Genomic DNA, 20,561 nt, shown 5'->3' with positions numbered 1-20,561 from the left:
GGCCCAGGAGGATGGGACACCCGGTAGAGCACATACATTACCATGTGCAATGATCAGGGTTCAAACTCCTGGTTTCTACCTGCAGGGAGAAGTTTCATCAGCTGTGGAGCAATGATACAGGTCTCTCTCTCCTCCCCCCCAACTCTCTTCATTTCATTTCAGAAGGAAAAAAAAGGGGGGGGGAAATAATTGGCCACCAAGAATGGTGGAATCATGGTGCTGGCACCAAGCATTAGAGATAAAGTAAAATTTTAAAAAAATTGTAATACCTCTTACATGATGGTGGTAGCCATGATGCTACTCCAGGTTGAAGAGCAGGGAAGGAGCTATGAGTGGTTTCAACCTCAGTGATGTAGGGGGGAGGGGAGAGGGAAGGAAGATAGGAAAAGGAGAGAGTTCCAGAATCTGAGAGCATAATCCTGGGAGTGATCTCACTGCGGACCCCGGATTCTGGAACTTGGGCTGCCTGATGAACCCTATATGAAAGATGTAGTAGGGAAAAGGAGCGACAGCTGGCTGAAGGGGCCCCCCACAACCCTCCCCGACACCCTTGGAGAGCAGCCTCTCTCCGCTGGTCCCAGGGTGCCATGGAGATGGAGAGCACGGCGGCCTCCACACGTTTCCACCAGCCTCACATGGAGAGGAAGATGAGTGCGATGACCTGTGAGATCTTCAACGAGCTTAGGCTAGAGGGCAAGCTCTGCGACGTGGTCATCAAGGTCAATGGCTTTGAGTTCAATGCCCACAAGAACATCCTCTGTAGCTGCAGTTCCTACTTTAGGTACAACAGGGTTGCCAAACTAAACCAGAGGGGGAATTGGGGTCATTTGGAGACATTTTGGTTCATTTCGTGTTTCCCACCTCACCATCTCAAGTTATCTTCTGAAGAGGTATAACTGGGCTCATAACCTCTTTTTTTCTATTCTTTTCTTTTCTTTTCTTTCTTTCTTTCTTTCTTTCTTTCTTTTTTTTACCAGAACACTGTTCAGTTCTGGCTTATGGTGGTGCGGGGGATTGAACCTGGAACATTGGAGTCTCAGGCATGAGAGTCTGTTTGCATAACCATTATGCTATCTACCCTCTGCCTGGCTCATAACCTCTTCTCTTTAATTTTCAAGTAGATTTCAGCCAACTCTTGTTGAAACAGGTGGCTTTTACATTGGTTCTTACCTAAACCAGCTTCAGGAAAGGACACCCATACTGATTTTTCTTTTTAATATATATATTTCATTAATGAGAAAACTAGGAAGAGAAAGAGCCAGATATCATTCTGGTACATGTGAAGCTGAGAATCAAACTCAGGACCTCATGCTTGAGAGTCCAGCATCTTTTCCACTGTGCAACCTCCTGGACCACACCCATGCTTATTTTTCCACTTAAATCTGGATGACAATGCTACTTCAGCCACCCAATGACCCTACCCCAGTAGAAATACTTCCCTTTATTAAATACTTATCTATTTATGAATAATATTAATGTGCTAATGAAAGAGAAAAATAGAACCAGAGCATTACTCTGGCACATGTGATCCAAGGATCAAACTCGGGACCTCATGCCAGAAAGTCCAAAGCTATATCCACTGCACCACTTCCTAAGCCACTTGAAACTATTTCTCCCCCCTCCCCGACCAGAGTCTCTATTTCTTTTGTTTCTTTTTACCAGAGCACTGCTCAGCTCTGGTTTATGGTAGTATGGGGGATTGAACCTCGGACCTCAGAGCCTCAGGCATCAGAGTCTTTTTTTTTCCAAGATGGCATTTATTTTTTAATGTTTATTTGATAGGACAGAGATAAATTGAGGGGAAGGGGAGGTAGAGTGAAAGAAAAAAAAGAGAGACACCTGCAACACAGATTCAGTTCTCATAAAGCTTCCCTCCTGCACGTGGAGACTAGGGTCTTGAACCTGGGTCCTTGTGCATGGTAATATGTTCACTCAACCTGATGTTGTCACTACCTAACCCCTAGAAACTATTTCTTTTTTTATTTTATTTTATTTTATTTTATTTTATTTTATTTTATTTTATTTTATTACCAGAGCACTACTCAGCTCTGGCTTATGGTGGTACATGGGATTGAACCTGGAATTTCAGAGCCTCAGGCATGAGAGTCTCTTTGAATAACCATTATGCTATCTACCCCCCTGGCCTTTCTTTCAGAATTCTTGTTTTTGTTTTGTTCTTTAGCTTTATTTATTTTGAATAGAGACAGAATTGAGAGGGAAGGGGGAGGGGGATACATCTAGTTAAGTGCACACATTACAGTACACAAGGACTTAGGTTCAGGCCCATGGTCCCCACCCACAAGGGCCAAGATTCATGAGTGATGAAGCAGGGCTGCAGGTGTCTCTCTGTCTCTTTCGCTCCTTCTACCTCCTTTTCCATTTTCAATTTCTCTCTTTCTCTATCCAATAATTAATTAATTAGTTAATTAAGAGAGGAGGGAAGCTTCACATTCCCTGCTGTAGGTGGGGGCTGGGGGCTTGAACCTAGATCCTTGCACATAATAATGTCTATACTGAACCAGGCGCACCAACCTCCCCCCACTCCACCCGAACTAAGACTGGCGTATACGTGTGGGGGTGGGGTGGGGGTGGATACCAAGAAAATATTTATAAAAAGCAAAAGGAAGTATGGGCTAAAACTATGTAACCCAAGAAGTGAAAGATCTATTTTGTTCAGGACCTAAAAGTGTTGAGTGATCACTTACAGTGAAGATGTAATAAGTTTTTTTAAATTATTTATTCATGAGAAATATAGGAGGAGAGAGAAAGAACCAGACATCACTCTGGTACATGTGCTGCCAGGGAATGAACTCAGGACCTCATGCTTGAGAGCCCAATGCTTTACCCACTGTGCCACCTTCTGGACCACAGAGGATGTGACACTTGTGTGTCACCTGCTTCTAAAAATGTTTTCTCAGTCTAGATTTACAGCTGAGTTTCCACAAAGATCAGATAGTACACATTTTCAGCTTTGCAGGCTATGGTCTCTGTCACCATGTTACACTGCCTTTATAGTGGGAAGCTCTTCATAGATGATACTAAATTAATAGACATGGCTGGGTTCCAGTAAAATTATAATTTGTCAGGTGTCTGCAATTATAATTTCCAGGTGTCACAAAATATTCTTTTGGAGTTTGGTGCCCACAAGAGCATCCACTGTGGCTGCAGTTCCTACATCAGGTGAAAAAGGGTCACCAAACTCAGCAACTTCAGTTTGGCTGGTTTACCCCAAACTATTTAAAAGTATAAAAATTAGGGGGCCCAGTGGTGGCACACCTGTTGAGTACACATGTTACTATGTGCAAGGACCTGGGTTCAAACAAATCCCCAGTCCCTACCTACAGGGGGCAGCTTCATGAATGGTGAACCAGTAAGCACTGCAGGTGCCTCTCTCTCTCTCTCTCTCTTTCTCTCCCCCTCTCTATCCCCTCTTCCCTCTCTATTTTTCTCTGACTCTATCCAATAAATAAATATCATTTTTAAAAAGTATAAAAATATTCTCAGTTCATAGGCAAACACAAGTAAGAGGTGGCTGAGAGGCTGTAGGCTTATAGACCCCAGCTCTAGAGAAAAATCTGATTTCTGAGGCCATAGTCTCTTAAACCTGACCACTACCACTGTGTCTTCCTCCTCCTCCTTCTTCTCTTCCCTCTTCCTATTCCTGCTCTTTCATTTGTTTATTAAAGTGAGGGAGAGAGAATCAGAGCATCACTCTGGCACATGTGATACCAAGGATCAAAGCTGGGCAGTAGTACAGACATTTCTGCCTAATTATATACCTTAGAGCAGCATCTAAATACATAGTGGGAGCCAAATAATTAGCTGTGGAATAGTAGTGATTTATTAAATAATTACTCAGTGCTCACTTTGTGGCAGAAACTATGCTGGATACTGAAAAGGAAGTAATGAATAAAGAAACATTTCTGTTTTCATGACGTTTATATCCTAGTAAGGGAAATAATTAAACATAAAAATAAACACCTATCAGATCAAAAGTGCTAAGGAGAAAAAGAAGACAGGTAGTAATTTAATTTTATTGTTATTATTATTTTATATTTATGTATTTATTCCTCCAGGGTTATCGCTGGGGCTTGGTGCCGGCACTATGAATTCACTGTTTCTGCGGGCCTTTTTTTTTTCTTCCCCATTTTACTGGGTAGGACAGAGAGAAATCGAGAAGTGGGGGGGGGATAGAGGGGAGTGAGAAGAATAGATACCTACAGATCTGCTTCACCGCTTGTGAAGTGACCCCCCCCCGCAGGTGGGGAGCCGGGGGCTCAAACCCAGGTCCTAGCACAGGTCCTTGAGCTTCCTACTATGTGTGCTTAACCTGGTGTGCACCACCCCACCCCTCACTTAATATTTATTTATGAGAGAGGAAGTAAGAGAGGAGAAAACCAGAGCATCACTCTGGGTACATGCTGTGCTGGGAGAGTCCAATATTTTATCCACTGCTTCACCTCCACGGTCACAGTAGCAATTTTGAACAGAATTATCATGGAAGACCTTGTTGGCAAAGTGACATTCAAACAAAGATATGAGGGTGACAAATAGAGCCATTGAGGGAGACTTCCAGGCAGAAGAACATCAGGTACAAACATGAAGGCTCCTTTGGAGTAGTCAGAGACAGCACGGAGACTAGCAGAGGAAGGCAGGGATGTAGTCAGAAAGGTATTACTAGTCCTCATCTCAGAGCACTTTTTTTTTTTCTTGCCTCCAGGGTTATCACTGGGGCTCCGTGCCTGCACCACGAATCCACTGCTCCAGGAGGCCATTTTCCCCAGTTTTGCTGCCCTTGTTGTTGTTATTACTTTGGATAGGTCAGAGAGAAATCCAGAGAGGATGGGAAGACAGAGAGGGGGAGATAGACACTTGCAGACCTGCTTCACCGCTTGTGAAATGAACCCCCCTGTAGGTGGGGAACTGGGGACTCCACTATGCTGGTCATTGCAAATCCACTGGCAGTAATTTAATCTTTTCTTTTCTTTTTTTTTTTTTTCCATTTGACAGGACAGCGGGAAATTGAAAGGGAATGGGGATAAAGAGGGAGAGACTGAGAGAGACCTGCACTATACTATTCCCTTTTTTTTTTTCTTTTTCTTCTTTCGCTCCAGTTGCTGTGACTCAGTACCGGCACTATGAATCCACTGGAAGCAATTTTTTCCTTTTTTTTTTTTTTTGCCTCCAGGGTTATCGCTGGGTGAGCTCAGTGCCTGTACTACGAATCCACTGCTTCTGGTGGACGGACATTTTCTGTTGCCCTTGTTGCACTTGTCATAGTTGTTATTATTGTCATTGTTATTGTTGTCACAGCTGCTGTTGTTGGATAGGACAGAGAGAAATCGAGAGAGGAGGGGGAGACAGGGGGAGAGAAAGATAGATACCTGCAGACCTGCTTCACTGCTTGTGAAGCGACTCCCCTGCAGATGATCCTTACGCCGGCCCTTGCGCTTTGCGCCATGTGCGCTTAACCTGTTGCGCTACTGCCCAGCTCCCTTCCTTTTTTTTTTAATTCGGTAAGACAGAGAAATTGGGGGGAGAGAGAGGGTGTGGGGCTGTAGCGCCCTGTGTTAAGCGCACAAGGACAAAGCGCAAAGACCCATACAAGAATCCGGGCTCGAGCCCCACCCCCCCACCCCCCACCTGCAAGGGGGGACACTTAATGAGTGGTGAAGCAGGTCTGCATGTCTATTTTTCTCTCCCTCTCCCTCTTTATTTCTCAGTTTTTCTCTGTCTCTATCCAATAAAAGGCCACCAAGAGCAGTGGATTCGTAGTACCGGCCCCAGCAATAACCCCGGAGGAAAAAAGGGAGAGAGATATTTGAAGACCTGCTTCACCACCTGTGAACCGAGAGCTTGACCCAGGTCCTTGAGCTTAGTACTATGCGCGCTTAACGCTTAACCAGGTTCGCCGCAGCTCAGCCCTGCACCACTTCCTCACTCATGAAGTTTTCCCCTGCAGGTGGGAAATGCAGGCTTGAACCCAGGTCCTTGCTCATATTAATATGTACGTTTAACCAAGTGCCCTACTGCCTTGTCCTCTTACTTTAGTATTAATTTTTTAATATTTATTTATTCCCTTTTGTTGCCCTTGTTGTTTTATTGTTGTTGTTATTGATGTCGTTGTTACTGGATAGGACAGAGAGAAATGGAGAGAGGAGGGGAAGACAGAGAAGGGAAGAGATAGACACCTGCAGACCTGCTTCACCGCCTGTGAAGCGACTCCCCTGCTGGTGGGAAGCGGGGCGCTCGAACTGGGGTCCTTATGCTGGTCCTTGTGCTTTGTGCCACCCGCTCTTAACATGTTGCGCTACTGCCCGACTCCCTAATTTTTTATGTATTTATTGTCACCAGTGCCTAGGATAAGCTGGGAGTGCCAAGGACAGGAGAGGGAAATCAGGTAGAAAGTTATCCCAATAATCTGGGCAAGAGATGGTGGCTGCTTAGACCAAATAACAAGCAATAAAAGAGGTGAAAAGTCATCAGAATCTGGGAATGTGTTGGATACTATTAATTTAAAATATTTCCTTATTTGTTTATTTACTTAAAGATTGGAGAGAGAAGAGAGAAAACGCATCATCCCAGTACATGTGCTGCCAGGATTCCAACTTGGGAACCTCATGCTTGAGAGACGGATACCACCTCCCAGGCCACTGAACAATACTATTTAATATATATATTTCTTTATTAGGAGATGAATGGTTTACAGTCAGCAGTAAAATACAATAGTTTGTACATTTTCAGTTTTCCTTTTTGAAGTATTTTATTTATTATTTATCAAGAATTTATTCATGACAAAGATAGGAGGAGAGAAAGAACCAGACATCACTCTGGTACATGTGCTGCTGGGGATTGAACTCTGAACCTCATGATTGAAAATCCAATGCTTTATCCGTTGTGCCACCTCCCAGACCACTACTTATTTTTATTTTTGAGAGAGATGCAGAAAGAGAAAGACGCAGTGAGAAACACCAGGGCACTGCTAAGCTCTAGTTTATGGTGGTGTGAGAGATTGAACCTGGGACTTTGGAGCCTCAGGTATGGGAGTTTCTTTGCATAACCATTATGCTATCTACCCCCGCCCCATTTTCAGTTTTCCACATTTCATTTCATTTCTTTTTTGCCTCCAGGGTTATCACTGGGGTTCCGTGCCTGCACCACCACCAATCCACTGCTCCTAGAGGCTATTTTTCCTATTTTGTTGCCCTTGTTGTTGTTGGATAGGACAGAGAAATTAAGAGAGAAGGGGAAGACAGGGAGGGGGAGAGAAAGACACCTGCAGACCTGTTTCACTGCTTATGAAGCGACCCCTCTGCAGGTGGGGAGCTGGGGGAGCCAAGGGCTCGAACTGGGAGCCTCATAGCAGTCCTTGTGCTTTGCACCATGTGTGCTTAGCCCTCCGCGCTACTACCTGGCCCCCCAGTTTTCCACATTTCCATTCAACCCCCACTAGGTCCTCTTCTGTCAACATGTCCCAGGACCTAAACCCCTTCCTCCCACCCCAGAGTATTTTACTTTGGTGTAAGTTCTGCTTTGTGTTTTCCCTTCTGTTCTTATTTTTCAATTTCTTTTGTTGTTGTTGTTTTTAAAATTAAAAAAATTAATATTTATTTTTCCTTTTGTTGCCCTTGTTTTTTATTGTTGTTGTAGTTATTATTGTTGTTGTTATTGATGTCGTCATTGTTAGATAGGACAGAGAGAAATGGAGAGAGGAGGGGAAGACAGAGAGGGGAAGAGAAAGATAGACACCTGCAGACCTGCTTCACCGCCTGCGACTCCCCTGTAGGTGAGGAGCTGGGGACTCGAACTGGGATTCTTACCTTGGTCCTTGTGCTTCGAGCCACGTGCACTTAACCTGCTGCGCTAATGCCCGACTTCCTATTTTTCAACTTCTGTCTATGAGTGAGATCATCCCATATTCTTCCTTCTCTTTATTTGGGTGGTGGTCTGATGTATGGCATGTACAAATCTCCCATTCTGTAAGGGGTCTCTTTGGGTAGTGGTTTCTTTTGCTGTGCAGAAGTTTTTTAATTTGATATAGTCCCATTGATTTACTTTTGTTTTAGTCTTCTTCATAATTGGATTCATATTATTGAAGATGCCTTAGTGTTTGATAGTTTCTGGTCTAACTTCCACGTCCTTGATTCACTTGGAATTTACTTTTGTGTTTGGTGAAATATAGTGGTTCAGTTTCATTCTTCTGCATGTTTCAACCCATTTTTTTCCAACACCATTTGTTGAAAAGACTGTCCTTTCCCCATTTAATAGTCTGGGCACCTTTATCAAAGGTTAGATGACCATAGGTATGGGGCTTATTTCTGTACTCTCTATTCTGTTCCACTGATCAGTGTGTCTATTTATGTTCCAGTACCAAGAATTTTTATTACAATTGCCCTATAATACAGTTTGAGATCTGGTAGTGTGATGTCTTCAGTTCCATTCTTTCTTCTCAAGATTATTTTGCCAACTCTAGGACTTTTATTCTCGGGAAGGTTTTTGATAACTGCTTCAATTTCTTTGGCTGTGATAGGCCTGCTCGTTTTTTTTGTTTTTTTTTTCTCTCTCTCTCTCTTAAATGTTATCTTCCTTCCTTTTTTAAATTTTCATTTACTTATTTATTATCTTTATTTATTTATTTACTGGATAGAGACAGCCAGAAATCAAGAAGGGAGTGATAGGGAGACAGAGAAACGCTAGAAGAAGAAGAGAAACACCTGGAATACTGCTTCACCGTTAACAAAGCTCTCCTCCTGTAGGTGGCAACTGGGCACTTCAACCTAGGTCCTTGTACATTGTAATATGTGTGCTCAACCAGGTGCACCACCACCTGGCTCTGCCCTGTTCATATTTTCTAGTTCCTCTTTGTTTAATTTTGGAAGTTTGTAGGTATCTAGGAACTCGTCCATTTCTTCCAGGTTCTCTAGCTTGGTGACATATAGTTGTTCATAGACGCTTCACATGATACTTGGGATTTCTGTGGTGTTTTGTTGTGATATCTCTTTCATTTACAATCCTATTTATTTGACTCTGCTTGCTCTTTTTTAGTGAGTCTAGCTAAGCGTTTGTCAATTTTGTTTACTCTTTCAAAGAACCAACATTTAACATTATTGCTCTAAGAATAGCTCTCCCATTGTATCATGCACTCTACTCTTACCCTCCTCTTTCATATTTATTTCCAATTTATTTACTGAAAACAAACATACTGATTTCAACATACTCACTGTGAACTCTTGGGAAAATGTCCACTCAGGAAAAAAAAAAAAAAGTGGGCAGAACATGGCAAACTGAAATGTTTTGTGACTGCTACTTCTTTTTTTTCAGAGCTTTGTTTACAAGTGGATGGAACAACACTGAAAAGAAAGTATACAACATACCTGGCATTTCTCCTGACATGATGAAGTTGATTATTGAATATGCGTACACTCGGACCGTCCCAATCACACCCGACAACGTGGAGAAACTTCTAGCTGCTGCAGACCAGTTTAACATCATGGGTATCGTTAGGGGGTGCTGCGAGTTCCTCAAATCAGAGCTGTGTTTGGATAATTGTATTGGCATCTGCAAGTTCACAGACTACTACTACTGCCCTGAGCTGAGGCAGAAGGCCTATATGTTCATACTGCATAACTTCGAGGAGATGGTGAAAGTCTCAGCAGAGTTCTTAGAACTCTCGGTCTCTGAACTTAAGGATATCATTGAAAAAGATGAACTCAACGTCAAACAAGAAGATGCTGTATTTGAGGCCATTTTGAAATGGATTTCTCATGACCCCCAAAATAGGAAGCAGCATATTTCAGTTTTACTCCCTAAGGTCAAGTTTGGTTATTTTATTTTACTGTGTGGGTGCTTACTTGCTTACTTTTTATTCATTTATCCCAAAGGAATTGTCCTAAGAGGAATGTTCAGGTGTTTGTCAGATTCCAGGTGTGTTTACATACAGTTACATAGAAGGCATGTTCTACTATTCTTTGGAATTTTGTAACTTTCTTTTGACCTCACTAGTTCTTTCTACTCCAGATATGTACTTAATTTTCGATAGAACCCAGAGTATTATACATAGGAAGCATGGGCTTTACACTGAACTACATCCCTGGTCTTTAACCAAAATTCTTTATACAGAAAAAGTCAAGGACAATATTTAAAAAACAAAATTATAGAGGGCCAACAAGATAGCTCACCTGGGAAGGTGCCTGCTAGGCCAAGTATGCAACCTGGGTTCAAGCCCCTAGTTCCCATTACACTGGGAGAAACTGTGAAGGTTCGGTGTCTCTTTCTTTTCTTTACTTCTCTTTCCTCCTTTCTAATTTATTGGATGGAGACAGAAATTCAGAGGGACGGGGGAGATAAAGAGAGAGAGAGAGAGAAAGGGAGACACCTATAGCACTACTTCACTGCGCGTGAAGCTGTTCCCCTACAGGTGGGGACTGAAGACTCGAACCCAGGTCTTTGAGTATATTAGCATACATACTTAACCAGGTGAGCCACTGCCCAGCTCCCCTATATTTCGTTCCTTTCAAGAGTATTTATATATCTATGAGAAAGAGGAGGAGGAGGAGGAGGAAAGAACTAGAGCACTACTATGGCACATGCAATGCCAGGGATCAACTTCAGGATCTTATTCTTGAGAGTCCAACTTTGAATCCCCCTGCCAGGAACCTATATCTCTCAGGTGTTAGTAGTGTCCATTTGACTCAAAATTATTTGGTCTAGTCCTATCAAGGCTAGACTTGACTTGAAATTGAATAAGTGCAATTTGAAATAAATTAATTAATTAAAAGATGTATCATTTATTAATGGGGTGGGGTGGGGAAAGACACTAGAACATCACTCTGGTATCTGGGATGCCAAGGGTTGAATGCTGGACCTCAGCATTTACAGTCCAAGGATTTAAATATTTATTTATTTATTCCCTTTTGTTGCCCTTGTTTTATTGTTGTTGTTATTGATGTTGTTGTTGTTGGATAGGACAGAGAGAAATGGAGAGAGGAGGGGAAGACAGAGAAGGGGAGAGAAAGATAGATACCTGCAGACCTGCTTCATTGCCCATGAAGCGACTTTCCCTCAGGCGGGGAGCCAGTGTCTCAAACCGGTCCTTGTGCTTTGCAGCACCTGCACTTAACCCGCTGCACTACCACCCGACTCTCCAGTCCAAGGATTTATCCACTACATCACCTCCTAGGCCCCAAGTGTTAATTTTTATTTTAATGTTTTATTAGAGACAGAGAAATTGAGAGGGGAAGGGAAACTAAGGAGAGAGACACCTGCAGCACTGTTTCACTGCTTGAAAAACTTCCCCTCTGCAGGTGGCGACTGGAAGCTTGAATCCACATCCTTATGCATGGTAACATGTGTGTTTCACTGGGTGCAGCAATGCCCACCCCCAAATGTTAACTTTTATTTATTTATTTATTTTGCTTCCAGGATTATTGTTGGGGCTCAGTGCCTGTACTACAAATCCACTGCTCCTGGAGGTCATTTTTCCCTTTTGTTGCCCTTATTGTTTATCGGTGTTGTTGTTACCATTATTGTTAGATAGACAGAGAAATGGAGAGAGGAGGGGAAGACAGAGAGGGGGAAAGAAAGATAGACACCTGCAGACCTGCTTCACCACCTGTAAAGCGGCTCCCCTGCAGGTGGGGAGCTGGGGGCTCGAACTGGGATCCTATGACAGTCCTTGCACTTTGTGCCACGTGCGCTTAACCCGCTGTGCTACCACCCGGCCCCCAAATGTTAACTTTTAAGTTGATAATTTTTTATGGCCAGAGAATAATGTCATAATTATTCAATAGCCTTTGGCAGAAAATATGTTCCCCACCCCTGCATTTTTTAACATTTAATTAATTGATTAATTTAATGAGACCACTGGTCAGTTCTGGCTTATGGTGGTACTGGGGACTGAACCTAGGAGCTCAGAGACTCAGGCACAAAAGTCACTTGCATAACCATTATGCTGTCTCCTTAGTTCAATTTACTTCTTTACTACTGTGAGAAAAGGGGAACCATAGCATCACTGTGGCACACAGAATACTAGTAATCAAACTCAAGACCTCATGCTGCTAAGTCCAATGCTTTTTTGTCCTTTCTTTCTTTCTTTCTTTTTCTATCTATCTATCTTTCTTTTTTTTTGTCTCCAGGGTTGCTGGGGCTTGGTGCTGGCAATATAAATCCACTGCTCCTGGCAGCCATTTTTTCCATTTTATTGGACAGAACAGAAATTGAGAGGCGAGGGGAAAATAGACACCTGCAGACCTGCTTCATCGCTTGTGAAGCGACACCTTCCTGCAGGTGGAGAGCTAGAAGGCTCCAATCTGGATCCTTATACTTTGTACTATGTGTGCCACCACTCAGCCCTGTCTTTTCCTCCCTCCCCCTCCCTCCCTTCCTTTTTTAAATTTTTTAATATTTATTTCCTTTTGTTGCCCTTGTGGTTTTATCGTTGTAGTTATCATTGTTGTTGTTATTGATGCCGTCCTTGTTGGATAGGATGGAGAGAAATGGAGAGAGGAAGGTAAGACAGAGGGGGGAGAGAAAGACAGACACCTGCAGACCTGCTTTGCCACCTGTGAAGTGACTCCTCTGCAGGTGGGGAGCCGGGGGCTCGAACCGGTATCTTTATGCCGGTCCCTGCACTTTGTGCCATGTGCGCTTAACCCGCTACTGTGCCAGACTTCCCCCTCCCTTCCTTCTTTTCATTCTTTTTGTCAGCTCTGGGGCGTCACTGCTTCAGGTTGACTTTTTCAGATAAAGACAGGGTGAGGGAGAGAGAGGGAAAAACCACAGCATGGAAGCTTCCTTCAGTGAGGTGGGGACTGGGCTTAAACCTAGGTGGAGCATGGCAAAGCTGTGTACTGATCAAGTGAACTATTTTGCCTATCTGGCTTCTCTTTAAATTAATTAATCATTTAATAAGGAAATTACTTTTGTTTGCTTATTGGATAGAGACAGTGAAATAGAGAGGGAAGAGGAAAGAGAGACACTTGCCATACCACTTCACTGCTTGTGAAGCTTCCTCCCTGCAAGTGGGGACCAGGATTTGAACCAGGGTTCTTAAGCATGGTAATATGTGCACTTAACCAGGTGTGGCATCACCCAGCCCTCTAATTTTATTTACTATTGGATGGAGACAGAGAGAAATTGAGAGAGAAGGAGGAGACAGAGAGGAAGAGACAGAGAGATACCTACAATTCTACTTCACCACTTGTGAGAATTTTCTGCAGGTAGGGACCAGGGGCTTGAACCTGGATCCTTGTGCCCTTAATCAGGTGCGCCACTGCCTGCCACCCCCCACCCCCCACCCCCACCCCTGCCATCTGGTCTCTGTTTCTATCTGAAAAGGTTGGACTGAAGCAGTGAAGGCCTAGTGATGACAAAAAAAACATTTAAAATACAAAAGGTTTTCCTTTCACCTTTTCCATTCTGTGTGTTTCCCCAAACTCTAGGTAGACTAGAAACTAAACCCTGTGTATTGCACATAGTTGTAGTCATTTAGCGCAATTTGTGTTATTTTACATATAGGGACATAGATATTCAATTACTGAATGGTCACCATAGCTTTTCCAGTCTGGTAACAAAGGAATGAATTAACTCAGTGAACATTTGAAATCCCTTCCTTTTTTTAATTTTATTTTTAAAAAATATTTATTATTTATTCCCTTTTGTTGCCCTTGTTGTTTTATTGTTGTAGTTATGATTGATGTCATTGTTGTTGGATAGGACAGAGAGAAACAGAGAGAGGAGAGGAAGGCAGAGAGGGGAGAGAAAGACAGACCTGCTTCACAACTTGTGAAGTGACTCCCCCACAGGTGGGGAGCCGGGGGCTTGAACCGGGATCCTTATGATGATCCTTACACTTTGTGCCACATGCGCTTAACCCGCTGTGCTACTGCCCGACTCCCTTGAAATCCCTCCTATCTAGCTGATTCTCAGCATTCAAAGGTATACTACTTCGTAAAAGTGCGTATTTATTCTTGGGTACTTATGAATGAGAGAGGAGAGAGAATCAGAGCATCACTGGCACATGCAGTGCAAGGGATTGAATGCCTTCTTGCTAGCAAGCTCTATAGTTTATAGAAGCTCCACTTCCTGGCAGCTGAAAACAAATATTTAAACTGATTTTTTTTTTAACAAGAGCACTGTTCAGCTTAGTCTTGTGGTGCAGGGATTGCTCCTGGGACACTCAGATATGAGTCTGTTTGCATAACCATTATGCTATCTACCTTGCCCCGATTTATAATTAAAAATTTTGTATTAATATTTTATTTATTTGGGGGCCAGGCAGTGGCACACCTGGTTAAGCGTACATATTTTACAGGACGCAAGGACCTGGGTTCAAGCCCCTGGTCCCCACCTGCAGCGGAAGAGCTTCACAAGTGGTGAAGCAGGGCTGCAGGTGTCTCTCTCCCTCTCTAGCTCTCACTCCCCTCTCAATTGTTCTCTCTCTATCCATTAATAAATAAATAAAATATTTTACTTATTTATTTATTTTTATTTATTTTATGTGGGGATTGAACCTGGGATTTCAGATCCTCAGCATGAGTCTCTTTACTTAGCCATTAAGTTATCTACCCAGCCAGATTTGTAAATTTCAATAACAAAACATCATATTAATTAGCAGCTCAGGAGGTGGCACAGTAGGAGTGGATTAATCACTGAACCATCAAGCATGAACCCCCATTATCACATATGCCAGAGTGATGATCTGGTTATCTCTCCGTTTTCCTTTTTAAAATATTTATTGTGATTTAATAATGGTTTATCTGCACCAAAGTTCTGTGTGCCTACTCACTCAGATAACTACCATAATTGTTACAAAGACCAGGAGACAATTTGTCTATCTCCCTTTTTCTTTGCATGTTTAAATGTTCGGCTATTTATATTGGTTTTCTCTCTTCCTCCTCCCCTCTCTCTCCTAAATAAAAAGTCACTGACCTTGGAAGCATGAGGCTTGAGTTCAATCCTTGGCATCCCATGTACGAGAGTGAGGCTCTTTGGTTTTCTTTCTCTCTCCTCCTCCCCTCTAATTTGTGTTAATAAAGAAATAAAATCTCCGGCAGGGGTAGTAGTAGCATAATGGTTATGCAGAGTCTCTTAGGCCCGAGTTTCTGAAGTCCCAGGTTTCATCTCCTTCATCACTATAAACCAGAGATGATCAGTGCTCTGGTTAAAAAAGAAAAAAAAAAATTAAAAAGTCCTTAAATTAAAAAAAAAAAGTTGTAATCACTCTACTAAGACCTAGGAGATAGCTCAGCATTAGAGCATAGGATTTACCTGCCAGAGGGCCCCCACAGGCCACAAGTTTAATACCTGGTAATGCCAGAGCTGAGTACTGCTCTGGTCACTGACAAAGAAATTGACTGGGAAGGGGGAGATAGAGAGGAAGAGAGACACCTGCAGACCTGCTTCACTGCTTATGAAGCTTCCCCCCACAGGTGGGGACTAAGCTTGTGCATGGTAACTTGTGTGCTCTTCTGTGTGCTCCACTGCCTGGTGCCTCATAAAAATAAATCTTTAGGGAGTCGGGCGGTAGCGCAGCAGGTTAAGCACACGTGGTGTGAAGCTCAAGGCCCAGCCTAAGAATCCTGGTTCGAGCCCCTGGCTCTCCACCTGCAGGGGAGTCGCTTCACAAGTGGTGAAGCAGGTCTGCAGGTGTCTATCTTTCTCTCCCCCTGTCTTCCCCTCCTCTCTCCATTTCTCTCTGTCCTCTTCCAACAACAACAACATCAATAACTACAACAATAAAACAAGGGCAACAAAAGGGAACAAATAAATAAATATTTAATAAATCTTTACAGAAAAGGTGGCTCATCCAATAGGGCACACATGTTACCATGCATGAGGACCCAGGTTCAAGCCCCTGGCCACCACATGGGAGTGCCTGCAGGAGAGCTTCACAAGTGGTGGAATGGTATCTCTCTTGTGTTTCTCACCCTCTACCTAAAAGAAAAAATTGCTGAGGGAAACAGTGGAGTCATGCAGGCACTGAGGCCTAGTAATAATCCTTGTAGCCAAAACTAAAAGCCTTATAAAATTGGAGTCAAGGATGTGTATTTTTCAGTCACTGTTACCTCATCTAAATGACTTTCTGTATTTCTTTCTTAGGTGCGCCTGGCCCTAATGCATGCTGAGTACTTCATGAACAATGTCAAGATGAATGATTATGTCAAAGACAGCGAGGAATGCAAGCCAGTCATCATTAATGCCCTAAAGGCCATGTATGACCTAAATATGAACGGACCCTCTAATTCTGACTTCACCAACCCACTCACCAGGCCCCGCCTACCCTATGCCATCCTATTTGCAATTGGTGGCTGGAGTGGTGGTAGCCCCACCAATGCCATCGAGGCATATGATGCTCGGGCAGACAGATGGGTGAATGTCACTTGTGAGGAAGAGAGTCCCCGTGCCTACCATGGGGCAGCCTATTTGAAAGGTTATGTGTATATCATTGGGGGGTTTGACAGTGTAGACTATTTCAACAGTGTTAAGCGTTTTGACCCAGTCAAGAAAACTTGGCATCAGGTGGCTCCAATGCACTCCAGGCGTTGCTATGTCAGCGTAACAGTCCTCAGCAACTTTATTTATGCCATGGGAGGATTTGATGGCTATGTGCGTCTCAACACAGCTGAGCGCTATGAGCCAGAAACCAATCAATGGACACTCATTGCCCCCATGCATGAACAGAGGAGTGATGCCAGTGCCACAACACTCTATGGAAAGGTAAGAGTCTCCAGGGGGAGGGTCAGTGGCATATCTGCCTGAGCCCACATGTTGCCATGTGCAAGGACCTGAGGTCAAGCCCTCAGTCACTATCTGCAGGGGGGAAACTTCCTGAGTGGTGAAGCTTTGTACTGCAGGTTTTTCTCCCTATCGCCCTATCCTCTCTCAATTTCTTGATGTCCTGTCAGATAATTTTTTTTTTAAAGATTTCATTAATGAGAAGCTAGGAAGAGAAGGGGGTTAAGAACCAGACATCACTCTGATATATGTGCTGCTGGGGACTGAACTATGGACCTAATGCTTTATCCACTGCACCACCTCCTGGACCACTCAGATAAAAATCTTAAAAAAAATTGTGGTCCAGGAGGTGGTGCAGTGGATAAAGAATTGACTCTCAAGCATAAGGTCCTGAGTTCAATCCCCAACAGCACATGTACCAGGGTGATGCCTGGTTCTTTCTCTCTCCTCCTATGTTTCACATTAATAAAATCTTTAAAAATATATATATCAGAGTGGGATGGGAAGATATATATGGATGCAAAACAAGCCCAGAAATAATGCTCCTCTTCATCTGGGGGGTGAGGGCAAAACAAATGGCAGCACTTGCTTAGCAGTCTTCTTTCCTCAAGACTCTTCTGTAATTGTCTTTTATTTATTTTAAAGATTTTATTTACCTTGTTAATTTTATTAATGAGAAAGACAGGAGGAGAGAAAGAGGCAGACTTTGGCACATGTGCTGTCGGGGACTGAACTCAGGACCTCTGCTTGAGAGTCTAGTTCCTTAGCCATTGCGCCACCTCCCAGACCACTCTTTTTATTTATTTAATTTATTTATTCCCTTTTGTTGCCCTTGTTGTTTTATTATTGTAGTTATTATTGTTGTTGTCATCGTTGTTGGATAGGACAGAGAAATGGAGAGAGGGGGGGAAGACAGAGAGGAGGAGAAAAAGATAGACACCTGCAGACCTGCTTCACCACCTGTGAAGTGACTCCCCTGCAGGTGGGGAGCCGGGGTTCGAACCAGGATCCTTCTGCCGGTCCTTGTGCTTTGCGCCACCTGCGCTTAACCTGCTGCGCTACAGCCCGACTCCCCCACTCTTTTTATTATTTTTATTTATTTATTTATTGGAGACAGCCAGAAATCAAGAGGGAAGGGTGTGATAGAGAGGGAGGAGCCTGCAGCACAGCTTCACCACTTGCAAAGCTTTCCCCCTGCAGGTGGGGGGGACCAGGGCATCAAACCTGGGTCCTTGTGCACTGTTAACATGTGCACTGAACCAGGTGCACTACCACCCAGCTGAGCTTGTTACCACACACAAGGACCCAGGTTCAAGTCCCAGGTCCCTACCTGGAATGAGGAAACTTCACAAGCTGTCTCTCCTCTCTTCCTCTTATTTGCCCCATCCTTGCTTCAATTTCTCTGTCCTATTGAACAAAGGGACAAAAAAAAAAAAGTAATTTGTATGGGCTGAAGAGATAGCATGGTGGTTACGTAAGACTTTCATGCCCGAGGTTACAAGGTTCCAGGTTCAAATCCCAGGATCATCATAAACCAGAGCTAAACAGTGCTCTGGTAAAAAAAAAAAAAAAAAAAAAAAAAAAAAATTAAAAAAACAACAAACTTTCTAACTGGAGAGACAGCACAATGGTTATGTGAAAGAACTTTCATGCCTGAAGCACCAAAGGCCCTAGGTTCAATCCCCAGCACCATCATAAGCCAGAGCTGAGCAATGCTCAGGTAAAAATAAAATATGTGGTTAGGAGGTGGTGCACCTAGTTAAGTACACAAATTACAGTGCACAAGGACCCAAGGTCAAGCCCCTGGCCCCCAGCTGCATGGAGAAAGCTTCACAAGTGGTGAAACAGTGCTGCAGGTGTCTATCTCCCCTCTCAATTTGTCTCTATCCAATAATACTCTCCACCTGCAGGGCACAAGATTCACAAGTGGTGAAGCAGTGTTACAAGTATCTCTTTTTTTTTTTTGCTTCCCCCCCTTTTTTTGCCCTTATTGTTGTATTGTTATTGATGTCATTGTTGGATAGGACAGAGAAATGGAGAGAGATGGGAAAGACAGAGAGGGGGAGAGAAAGATAGACACCTGCAGACCTGCTTCACCACCTGTTAAGCGACTCCCCTGCAGGTGGGGAGCCAGAGGTTTGAACAAGGATCCTTACGCTGGTCGTTTGAGCTTCACGCCACGTGCGCTTAACCCACTGTGCTACCGCCCAACCCCCAAGTGCTTCTTTTTCTCAATTTCTCTTTGTCCTATCAAAACAAAACAAAACAAAACAAAACAAAACCATAGACTGTACAGACTGGTGCCAAGTGTCCACTTCCACCATACTTTTATTGAAAGGGCGGTGGTGCACCGGGTTAAGGGCATACAGTACATGGCGCAAGGACCTGTGGAAGGATCCCGGTTCAAGCCCCCGGCTCCCCACCTGCAGGGGGAGAGTTGCTTCACAAGCGGTGAAGCAGGTCTGCAAGTGTCTTTATCTTTCCCTCCTCTCTCAATTTCTCTCTGTCCTATCAAAAAAAGAAAAGGCCACCAGGAGCAGTGGATTCATAGTGCCAGTACCAAGCCCCAGCCATAACCCTGGAAGAAAAAAAAAAAAAAAGATAGGAAGAACAAACCAGAGTGTCACTCTGGCAGATGAACTGTTTGGGATCAAATGCACCATCTCATAGGGGGCTCAACACTTTATCCACTGCACCACCTCCTAAGCTTCCTTCTTGGTTTTGCACACTTTCTATTCCCTGGAGATGGTTTTTAAAATCTTGATTCTTTTCACACAGGTCTACATATGTGGTGGGTTTAATGGAAATGAATGCCTGTTTACAGCTGAAGTGTACAACACTGAAAGTAACCAGTGGACAGTCATAGCACCCATGAGAAGCAGGAGGAGTGGAATAGGTGTAATCGCTTATGGAGAACATGTGTATGCGGTGAGTTTATCTTACAAACAAGACCCCTAAATGTCCTCTGAGCAGATAAGTTTATGCTACGTAAGTGGTAAACACCTGCTACTGCCCCTATGAAAGATGTTGGAAGAGGGAGGTATGGAACTGCCAGTCCTCTGAATGAGGGGCTCCTCACTGAACACAATGGTCAAAACTCAACCACGCTTTCTTTGCTGTCCACAGGTAGGTGGCTTTGATGGAGCTAACCGACTTAGGAGTGCTGAAGCCTATAGCCCTGTGGCGAACACTTGGCGCACAATCCCCACTATGTTTAATCCTCGTAGCAACTTTGGCATCGAGGTGGTAGATGACCTCTTGTTTGTGGTGGGTGGCTTTAACGGCTTTACCACCACCTTTAATGTTGAGTGCTATGATGAAAAGACGGATGAGTGGTATGATGCTCATGACATGAGCATCTACCGCAGTGCTCTGAGCTGCTGTGTGGTACCAGGGCTGGCCAATGTTGGGGAATATGCAGCTAGAAGGGACAACTTCACAGGACTAGCGCTGCGAGATGAAGTAAAGTACTCCGCTTCGACAAGTACCCTACCTGTATGAGCCTCTTCATTTAGCTAATAAAAAGTCTAAGCAATAAGAATTAATTCTTTTTTTAAATAAATGCAGTGTTTAAACTTGTTAAGAGTATTGGAAAATGTTCAACTTAAGGGAGCCAGGGGTTGGATGACTGAGGGACTAAAAGGGAAGAGAAAAAATATATCCAACAATGCAGAATTAAAAAAAAAAAAAAAGACACACACACAGTGCAAGTCAACTTTAAAGAAATAACATTTATTTAAAACATTGAGATAATTAGCTTTAACACAGAAAAAATAGCTTCAGGAACATAAAACAAGATATCAATACAAACTATTGTCGCAAAGTCT

The 20,561-nt window shown here is 43.4% G+C and overlaps 1 protein-coding gene across 1 annotated transcript; it reads left to right on the top strand.

The window, feature by feature from the left end:
• The first annotated feature begins 450 nt into the window (after positions 1-450).
• On the top strand, positions 451-20,279 carry KLHL10 (kelch like family member 10). Its single transcript, XM_007535478.3, has 5 exons — positions 451-781; positions 9,322-9,811; positions 16,099-16,716; positions 19,513-19,662; positions 19,861-20,279. The coding sequence occupies exons 1-5, from the start codon at positions 588-590 to the stop codon at positions 20,233-20,235; spliced, it is 1,827 nt and encodes a 608-aa protein (XP_007535540.1). The 5' UTR covers positions 451-587; the 3' UTR covers positions 20,236-20,279.
• Positions 20,280-20,561: the final 282 nt, after the last annotated feature.

This window comes from Erinaceus europaeus, chromosome 12 (assembly GCF_950295315.1).
Source record: "Erinaceus europaeus chromosome 12, mEriEur2.1, whole genome shotgun sequence".
Classification (NCBI taxonomy): Eukaryota; Metazoa; Chordata; class Mammalia; order Eulipotyphla; family Erinaceidae; genus Erinaceus; species Erinaceus europaeus.
The sequence above is the reverse complement of the archived record's forward strand: the minus strand, read 5'-3'. Positions and strand labels throughout refer to the sequence as shown.

Bases quoted from the DNA above. Each gene is read 5' to 3' on its own strand.
- KLHL10 (XM_007535478.3), top strand. From the start codon at position 588: ATGGAGATGGAGAGCACGGCGGCCTCCACACGTTTCCACCAGCCTCAC. The intron at 782-9,321 runs GTACAACAGGGT...CTTTTTTTTCAG, and splicing joins AGCTGCAGTTCCTACTTTAG to AGCTTTGTTTACAAGTGGAT. The intron at 16,717-19,512 runs GTAAGAGTCTCC...CTTTTCACACAG, and splicing joins CCACAACACTCTATGGAAAG to GTCTACATATGTGGTGGGTT.